The sequence below is a fragment of the Cebidichthys violaceus genome, unplaced genomic scaffold (genome assembly GCF_023349555.1).
Source record: "Cebidichthys violaceus isolate CVI_PGR_0920_01 unplaced genomic scaffold, fCebVio1.0.p SCAF_2, whole genome shotgun sequence".
In the NCBI taxonomy this organism is placed as follows: domain Eukaryota; kingdom Metazoa; phylum Chordata; class Actinopteri; order Perciformes; family Stichaeidae; genus Cebidichthys; species Cebidichthys violaceus.
The window spans coordinates 10,153,547-10,163,451 of record NW_027176372.1 but is presented as its reverse complement, the minus strand read 5'-3'; the positions used below and the strand labels follow the sequence as shown (position 1 = coordinate 10,163,451).

General features: G+C 41.4%; 2 protein-coding genes across 2 annotated transcripts; one reads left to right on the top strand and one right to left on the bottom strand.

The window, feature by feature from the left end:
* polr1d (RNA polymerase I and III subunit D) lies at positions 1-2,978 on the bottom strand. The gene is made up of 5 exons (XM_068714329.1): positions 2,873-2,978; positions 2,170-2,267; positions 1,686-1,762; positions 783-865; positions 1-293 (listed from the first exon to the last, which is right to left on the bottom strand). Exons 1-5 carry the CDS (start codon positions 2,909-2,911, stop codon positions 246-248), a joined length of 345 nt encoding a protein of 114 aa, XP_068570430.1. The 5' UTR covers positions 2,912-2,978; the 3' UTR covers positions 1-245.
* A 388-nt stretch (positions 2,979-3,366) lies between these two features.
* On the top strand, positions 3,367-8,034 carry sybl1 (synaptobrevin-like 1). The gene is made up of 8 exons (XM_068714328.1): positions 3,367-3,499; positions 3,927-4,104; positions 4,863-4,920; positions 5,223-5,360; positions 5,475-5,565; positions 5,883-5,950; positions 6,121-6,213; positions 6,928-8,034. Exons 2-8 carry the CDS (start codon positions 3,959-3,961, stop codon positions 6,991-6,993), a joined length of 660 nt encoding a protein of 219 aa, XP_068570429.1. The 5' UTR covers positions 3,367-3,499; positions 3,927-3,958; the 3' UTR covers positions 6,994-8,034.
* Positions 8,035-9,905: the final 1,871 nt, after the last annotated feature.

Genomic DNA, 9,905 nt, shown 5'->3' with positions numbered 1-9,905 from the left:
TTCCTTAATTAATGTCTCAAATTTATTACACAAATCGTTCCAAAAATCCATGAACACATGCGTCACACACCAAACCCAACAAACTGCGAAAAAAGAAAACTGTACAAGGGTTTAAATGTGACATGATCAAACTATTTTGTGAGCTACCTTATACATAAAAACTGGACTTATCAAGGTCACATATCTTTAGTTTGTTTGTAGAAACTGTGTCTGGCAGCTTCGCAGTCAAACATACGTGATGCTCTTCATTCCATCGGCTGCTCCTGGCTCTCTTTGAACTCATTGACTCTTGCCTGGAACAAAATGAAAGAAAGCGTTGTTAGAATTGGAGTTGACACAGCACGGAGAGTGGCTTTCCTCTCACTGTGGGACTAATGTAGAGAGCCAAACAGCCAGCCCGGGGTTTCTTCCTGTATCCCACATGGAAATATTATCATTCCATGTGTGGATTTTAGGGTTTGGTTCATTTTTACTTGCGTCCCTCCCCCCTCCCCTCTGTAGAGAGAGGTCACAACACTGGGTTGCGGGCGAAGACGCTCACCCTTCAGCAGGTTCAGCCTCTGACACAGGAAGGTCACGATGCTACCAGCTCAGTGCACAAGCTTTCAATATAGATCAGCTGACATCCAATTTCTGTCAACAGGAAATGTGTGCTTGTGAGTTATCTGTGAGTCGGGCCAAATGTTGGTTGGACCGCATTCCACTTGCACCCACTTAAACGGATAAATGCTGAACCACTGCTGGTCAGCCTCTCTCAGTAAATGGTGGACACGCAGGCTCACCTGGAAGGTGTTGAGGACATGTTGACAAACATCACTGAGCTCATTCAGGCCCCTCCGCAGCGGCTCCGTAGCTGGAATCCCCCCTGAAACAGACAGAGGATACCGTAAGAAACCCACCGCAACTAATATTAATGACAACAAGTTCATCAATCATCTCTGCAGGACTCAGCGAAAGTTGGACCGATTGGCTTTACATGATAAAATGTTATCTAATCGATTTTTACTGACAACAAAAGAATGAAAAGAATTGTTTGTGGCGGTCCTGTACCGGTCCTCTTCTCCCGATTAATGTGGAGCCCCCCCAACCATTTACATAGTGGAGCAATAATAAAAGAAATACGTACAGAAATATTCACTGGCTGAATGTCTGAAAGCGCGATGGAAACTAGGGTTTTTCTTGTTGCCTGAAAGGTAAATGTGTGCTTCCGTGCCGTGGAGAAAAGATTCCCCCGGCATCCTGATTCTTAGCGCAACAAGAAAAACAAGTTGTTGTCTAAGTCTCGCAGAGTCCTTTCATGTGATGGTCGGGGCTCCTGTTATCTGTAGCCACGTTGTTTTTTTGTAACAAGGCAAGTAGTTATAATTCTCTGCAGACAAGACCAGGAGTGTGTGTGTGTGTGTGTGAGTGTGAGTGTGAGTGTGAGTGTGAGTGTGTGTGTGTGTGTGTGTGTGTGTGTGTGTGTGTGTGTTGCTCAAAAGTCAGCCACCGGCTTTTCGTGTTGGGCTGAGTGGACAAGTGAATGCACCAGACTCCAATCAACATGTTTACTCTGCATCACAGCCCCAAAACGTTTCCGCTCAGGCTTTCCTACGCATGTGTGCACACACAAGCTAACATAGATTGCAAGAAGGAGAAACGGAAGAAAGAATGCCGTGGGGTTTTAAGGGGGTGGTGTCTCTCACCTCGTGTTTGAATGCGAAAGTTGATCTTGCTCTCAGACGGATGGGTGATGGTGTAGCCACAAAAATCCACATCCACCCTGACAGAAAAACAGGGACGGGGAAGCGAAGATTTGTGATTATCATCAATGTTTTGCTAAAAATGGGTGGAGGCGTGTTAGCGGTATATCAATTTCTCCACTTTTGACTCATCCCAGCTGACACTGACTGGGAACAAAACACTGGGGAACAAAACCGCATACGCACTGAGAAGAGTCTCTTTGGAATATCAACATTATTGTTATTATCATCATACATAATTGTCGGAATGACTTGTATGAGTTATGAGGAGAAAAAGCTGGAGTCAAATCCCATAATGACACAAGTTAACCATCAGTCATGCTCTTTGTTCTTCAAACGTGTTGAATCTGTTTTAATACAAAAGGTCAAAGCCTTGATGACATGCTGTTAAAAGTAGCACTTTGTTAAAAAAAATACAGCAACTTACGTCTTCATGATCATATATCTGACTGAATTGCCCAGTGTATGGTCTTCATCATGCAGCACAAATGTCACACAGCCCTCGTCGGCCCCATCAGCCTGGACCTAAAACCGAAAGATAAGAAGTATTTATTACAACATAAAACACACACATGCACATTGAAACGCTAAACAGAAACATTACCTCCTTAAAGATTATTGAGTGGGACAAGCAATCACATAATGGATGAAACTATTATGCATTTCCATTACATCCATTATGTATTATCACATTGACAAGCATGTGTGTAACATATTGGACAGCACACTGAGAAAGTGAGGGAACACTTGGTTCTGTTGCTATACTGCCCCCCAGTGGAGAAACTCTGAGTCAGCTATGGACGGAGAAGCAAATGTAAAGTAGGTGAAGTGAATTACGTTCAGGTAACTTTAGCTTAGCTTTACATAATACCGCTCTCAATAACAGTCCACAAAACAACCTCTGTTGCAGTAAAGGGATCAGCTTTTTATAGTAGTTTGTGTTTCTGGTGCTATAATTGTTTTCGCACTGCTAGCTTCTGGTAGCTACCCCACGTGAGGCGTTTACGGGCGGTCGAAATGCTGTAATTAGCTTCTATAATTGAATATCTTCTTACAAACAAAGTTTAACAATGACAAATACATGTAGCTATATACAGTGTCAAACACCATAACGAGTTTAAGCATCTTACCATCTCCAGCACAGGTTTCTTTTCGTCTTCACCAGCCATGCTTCACATTCCGACTCTGTACGTCAATACAGTTAGGGGGGCTTCCAGCCCTGAGTGAAGCCTGACAGGCAAGAAGGAAGGTTCAGGGCTTTGTCACGCTGCATTTAGTGGGCATATACATGTAGTGTATACGGTAGTGATACAATGTATTGACTTATTTCTGTCAAGAGACAATCCCTGCTCTGTTATGTTGAAGAATAACATTTGAGTGATACGTACACATCGCAGCATCTGTTAAGTTGCCTGTAAGACTGTGACAAAGGCTCTAATACCAGTAGCGCCTCTAACCTGTCGCCATATCATGACGTAGGTATAAAAACACGTGACGATTCACTGCAAAACAGGAAGTTAAAAAATGTAGTTCTTCAAACAAAACAATTGAATGGAGTACTTGGCCTACGGAATGTGTTAAGAACTACATTAACAACACAACACAGGAGCGAATTCGTGTTCCTGTCTGGAGGTCTGGGCGATTTGCAAAGCAGAAGTCACTCGAAAGGGATTAGCTAGCTTGCTAGCAGATGAGATTCCTTTAGATGTTGGGATTTGCGCCACATTGGCTACTTTGAACAGCGCCGACACACCGAGGTATTGGGTTCATTATTATATATAACCGCTAATTGCGTCAGCACCGTTGCTAGAAACGAGTAACACTAACGTTATTGCGACACACAGGTAACGTTACCTACTAAACCCCGTCATATACTTTAGTCAACAACGTTATGAGCTAGCGTGCCTGTTGTTTTCCAGCCACAATTAATCTGGCTTTCACTTTCATTTTTCGTGACAACTGGATCACGTCGCCAGTAGCGCTGGTGAGCTTGGTTAGGCTAACGTTAATAACGTTAGTTACACACACACACACACACACACACACACACACACACACACACACACACACACACACTTCTCTCTTGTGTGTGTATTATTTGTCATGTAATCCTCAGTTAAGCTACCTCCTCGTGCCCGTGGCTCTGTCACTAACACCTCTCTGTTCTGGTTTCGTGTGTTGCAGCGAGCAATAGAGCTGAAACCACAGCTGTTGCCATGGCAATCCTGTTTGCAGTGGTGGCTCGTGGAACCACCATCCTGGCAAAGCATGCTTGGTGTGGTGGTAACTTCCTGGAAGTGACTGAACAGATTTTAGCCAAAATCCCGTCAGAGAATAACAAATTGACCTACAGCCACGGCAGGTAGGATTGACACACATCAGTCACTGACTCGCTCTATTATGTGGCTCCATGGGTCTGCATGTAGCATGCATGTCTTTCCCAGCTTAGGAAAGATCATGTCCTACTAATATGTACAAGTGGTGAAGTGATCAGATGTATATTGTGATAAAATAGAGTGCACCATGGGTAAAAACTGTGGCACACGTATCTAGAGTGCTGTATGAAATGCCTATGTTGTGAAGACAAGTGTAAACATTGCTTGTCAGCTATTAATATGCCCACAAAAACAGGCTTTTCTTGTCATTAGTTTAGGGCAAATTTCAAACGTCAGCAGATGCACTGTTACAAATGACAGCCGTCAGCAATGTAGAACTCAATTTCCTGCCAATCACAACATTAGCAGCAGTTTGTGTACGGCAATGTATTGTTGCGGATAGACATGATGAACTCCTCCGACATCATTATTATCCGGCATGATGTAACCATCATCACTAAGGGTCATTTTCATGCACATTGACACACTCGTGAAAAAGAAGGGGGACAAGCAGAAATACAGCTGTTTTCACTGATTTATTTTTAAAACTTCAAAAAGGTAATGGCGTTTGCATTTACATGGCGAATTCTAAAAATCGGATTATTACACTTTATATAAACACGCTACTTCAACAGTTAATGTTTTCTTAGACACATTTTACAGAGCACACAGTGTACCGTATTAAACTGTGTGCTTTAAAATGTATACATGTAATGTTGACATTTTTTGTCTTTTTCTTTTATAGCTATCTCTTTCATTACATCTGCCATGACAGAATCATATACCTGTGTATCACCGATGACGTAAGTATAGAATTGGCTTGGAGTCGGGGTGAGTGGGAAGTTAAGTGATAGATTTTAAGGTCCCTCGAAATGCACTTTATGGAAATAGTTGAATATAAAGAAGATACAGAAATAAAGGTATTGCACCTAAATGCATCTCCAACCCACGTGTTTGAAGTAATACATTTACAACAGGAAGTAGAACAGTGCACTCAACAGACACAAGGTGACAATATACAAAGGAATTTTTCATTTCACGGGACCTTTTAATAGGAATGTGCTTAAAGTAATAACTCCAATATTTTACTGTCTTTGTACTAAAGGACTTTGAGAGGTCGCGGGCATTCAGCTTCCTCAGTGAAGTCAAGAAGCGCTTCCAGACAACGTACGGGTCGCGAGCGCAAACAGCTTTGCCTTACGCCATGAACAGCGAGTTCTCCTCAACTCTGGCCGCTCAGATGGTGAGTGTGAAAAAGAGCTGGAGCACGTAGAGCACCATTGTCTTTTTACTTCTATAGTCACACATGCAGATTTTAGTAATCACAATGTACGCTCCATTTCCTCTTCCTTTGTAGAAACACCACTCGGACCCACGAGGATCCGATCGTGTCACTGAGACTCAGATGCATGTGGATGACCTGAAAGGCATTATGGTCCGTAACATAGGTGAGCTTCTCATGAGTTTCCCCACAGCACAGTGGCACTGAAAGGACTTCTTTTTTTTTCTTTCTTTTTAAAAAATATGTGGCCATAAGATAATAATAAAATGAAATGTTTACTTTTAAATGAGTGCAGTGCATTGTGGTTGCACCAGTGACCTCTTTATTATGTTGTGCCGGTGAAGCACTGGTTTTGTTGCCCAAAGCAAATGTTCTGGACAAAAAGCTATGCAGATTTCACAAACCATTGGATATGAATGTCACTACACTGGACCTGTTTGTGTCTCCTGAGTTAACTCTGGCTCTCTTTGTGTCTTTTTATAGATTTGGTAGCTCAGAGAGGAGAGAGGCTGGAGTTGCTGATTGACAAGACAGAAAATCTGGTTGATTCTGTGAGTTTAAAGTCCGGTGTTTGTTTTTTCTCCTGTTCATCCGACTTGTTTTCTACTGCATGATGTTTGGCAATAGGCGGTGTACATTTTTATCTTTTGACAGTAATCTAGCAAGCTACTTATCCACAAGTGTCATCACTGGTGTTACTTTGTCTCTTTGCTCCATTTAGTCGGTCACATTCAAAACCACGAGTCGTAACCTGGCACGAGCCATGTGTATGAAGAACCTCAAGCTGACTGTTGTCATTGTGCTGGTGTGCCTGGTGAGTACTGGATGGATAGAAATGGTTGTTATTGGGATGCATGGTAATTGTTCTCTTGCCGATTCAGTGGATTATTACTTATAATATATTAAATAGTTTTTTTTACATTAACATGGAAAAGGACCCAGATTACTTAGTGATTTCCGGCTATGATGAGGCTCATCTGTCCTGTAAAACTCCTGTAATTCACTTCACATCAATAAAAACACATTGCAGCTAAGGCTGGGCGATATGGCCAAGCATGTTTTCTGATAATTCAATAAATAAATCGTCAATCTATATATATATATATATATATATATATATATATATATATATATATATATATATATATATAAAAAATCTCTATGATGAATGAAAAGTACTGAGCATTTTCTCATTTAATTAAGAGCTTCAGTGCAAATTAATCAGATTTTCTGAGAAATTTGAATTAGCATGTGGTAATTATTATCAATCTAAACAACGTAAATGTGTATCATGATGTCTCCACATACTTGATTTAATTGCGATATGATTCAGTTGAAAGATGATAACCTATCATATTGAATTATCGCCCCGCCCTAAATGCAGCAGTGCTCTTTCCTCAGAGGGCCCTTCAGCATGGTTTGACGCTGACTGAAGGATTTCCTCCTGTGTGTTGCGAATGCATGGCTCACGGCGTGATTGATCAAACAGCGGTGCAGGAACTTAACTTTGTATCTGTCCTCCTTTCAGGTGGTCCTTTACGTTATTGTTTCTGCTGCCTGTGGAGGCCTCAGCTGGCCCTCATGTGTCAAATGAGAGGAGAGAGGGGGGAAAAAGGAAGAGGGGGAGATGCACCTGTTCAAACCTGCCCGCCAGTGGACACCAAAGGAAACTTTACTTCTCCTACTCCACTAGCTTCAACATTGCCGGCAGACACATGTTGCTATGTTGCTCCTCCTCCTGCCTCCTTCCTCTGCCCTTCTTTGATAGCGTGCACATTGACTTGCCTTCTGGACAGGGAGTCCCACCCCATACCCACAATAATGGACAGCAGCCATGTGGCCTAAAACTGATGTGGAATAACAATCTTGTCTTATACTAGTCTGGTACATTCATTCTGTCTCACGCACTTAGTGGCCTGATGTATCCGTTTGTGATACTGCCCTGCACCTACCTATGTATTTCATCCATTCAGACTGATTCCTTTATGAACCACACAGATAACATAACAGAGATAGCTTTGTAATTGTCCTGCTTTTCCTTTGAAAGTGACATAGGGACCTGCAAGTATAAGTAGCATGTTGCAGATCCATCAAGAAGGAATCCCACAATACAGTGTCTGGTCCTCCGTTATATAACCGAAAACTAATTTTTTGACAAAAACCAATGCAGTATACAGTATGTCTTAAGTGGCAAGTGTCCAATGAACCATGTTGTAGATGTCTCATGAATTTGCTCGGAGTCACAGATTTTCTGATTTCCTTCATGTTTTATCACCAAGCACAGTCGTATATTCTAGAATGGATGTTGTAAAATACCAGATATGATCATACAAATAAATATTGTAAATTTGATTAATATTACTGACTCAAAAGATGTAATGGTTCTTTTAAATCAAGCCTGACATTTGAGCAAATCCTGATCTTTCCTGCCTTTTAAAGGAGGCTCCCTTTCACCTTTTTACCTCTGCTAGAATGTTCAGTATGCCCACATGTTCATTCTGTTAACACAATGCACTTTTTACATTGTACATAGATTTGCTTCTTAGCATAATGTGGTTTATAATCATGTAATTATTGAATTATTGTACATCCAGATTTGACATAATAAAATCTGATCAAGTTGGTGATCTCTTCAGATGGGAAAAAAAAGTGCTTTGACATTTGTGGCTTTCGTTATAGACACCTGACCTAATTACACTGATAAGAGCCGAACTGATTCTGTCATTAATTGATTACAACAGTGTGATGAGTCTCGCAACTCATCACACTGTGTCAGAGTTCACGCAAACGACACTTCTTTATCCCTACTGCGGGACACAATATGCTGAACTCCGTTATGAGCGGCCGGTAGTTTTGAATGACACATGACAGTGTGACATTTGTTTGTTCAGGATGCTTTGACAAAGGGAAACGACCAGGTGAAAATAATTTATAATTAGGACCTCGTTAGTGGCGCGCTCACGTACGTCCTGCTCGCGCCTGTAACGGGCCCGCAAGGCAACATGGCAAAATAAATGCTGCAACGTTCGTTAGAAGGCAAATAACGTTACAAGCTAACAATCCAGTGTTTTTTATTGACTTAATTGACAACTGTTTGTCTTAATTGATGGGCAAAGTGGTAAGTTAGTTTGTTTGTTTATCCCAATACTTAAATTGAGTAAGTTAGCTAACAGTTAAATTACCTTATGTACCAAAAAGTTCCAGTCAATCGACATTAACGTTAGCGCCCAGAGTTGAGGTTGGTTTCATGATAGCTAACGGTTAGCTCATGTAAAGCTAATGTAAAGCCATCTTATTGGGAGTTCTTTTATATATAGTTTTCGCCCTTTGAAATCATGCTTCTTGTATACAGTATGTTTGAAAGCTAATGTAACTTTAGTAAATGGCATTCTGCTATGTTTGTAACTATATACAAACCTGCTAACGTTTGCTAATACCGGCTCATTTTAACATAATACTAGCTAACGTTAGCTTATTCCTTAATCCTTTTTAAAGGGCCTCAGACATGTTGTGTAGTCTGTTTTAAGCCATTTGTTGACTTGAAAGAGTATTTTCCTTGCTATTTGTAGACGCATACTACGTTTACTACTGGTCTAATTATAGACCTAGTTGGCTGGAAGAGCACTAGCACAGGATAAGCTGTCAGTTGTTTTGATCAGAAACTGTACAGGAGCCAGAGAGGAACGAGGTAATGCTACTCCAAACACACCCAGCAAGATTCATTTATGTCATGTTGGCTTTAAATACTCACCTTTTGACCCGTGGAGTCCCTATTTATCTGCTTGCACATTGATTAAACTAATAACTTTTAAGAGCAATTTCAAAATGCTCTTGGTGTTGATTGCACAGTATTGCATGGTGAAATTATTTTCTTCAGCAGGGACACCTTATAGTGCTATACAACACAACAAACACTTTTATCAACTGTTATTACAGCATCTAGTTTATCTTGCATAGCATCTCAGATGGAGCGTGAAGGTTCATTCCTGACCTGCAGCTTGTCAAAAAAGCTTAACACAATGTTCAACTCAATGTTTGTTTGTTGTTGTTGTTGTCCACTCACAGTTTAGACTGAGTGAAGAGCTAACCAAGATAAATTTGCACAGCCGCTGACACATCTGACATGCATCTGTTTTTCACTAGATGGCATAGATGCCACAGCTCTGTCTTGAAAGCCTTTTCCTTTCCTTCTTGCTGGAGCAGACGGACTAATATTCCGGCTGTTGAAAGACAGTGCCACGCTATTCTTCTAACCAGGCTCGTTGGTGTGGTTTTGTTCCCTGCTTTACAGAGGACAGCGTTGTCCCTGTGGTATGCTGGCTGGAATCCCCCAGCTTGACCTGCTGCCCTGCTTTAGTGTGGTGCGGCTCTGTGCCTGGCTTTTTGATGGCTGTCCCTGCTACTCATAACTGCTCACTGTATCATACTGATATGTCCAGTCCCCCATGCAAAAGCAAAGCAAGGCAAGGAAAGGCCATTTGATTCTTTCTGCACAGTGCCTTAGGG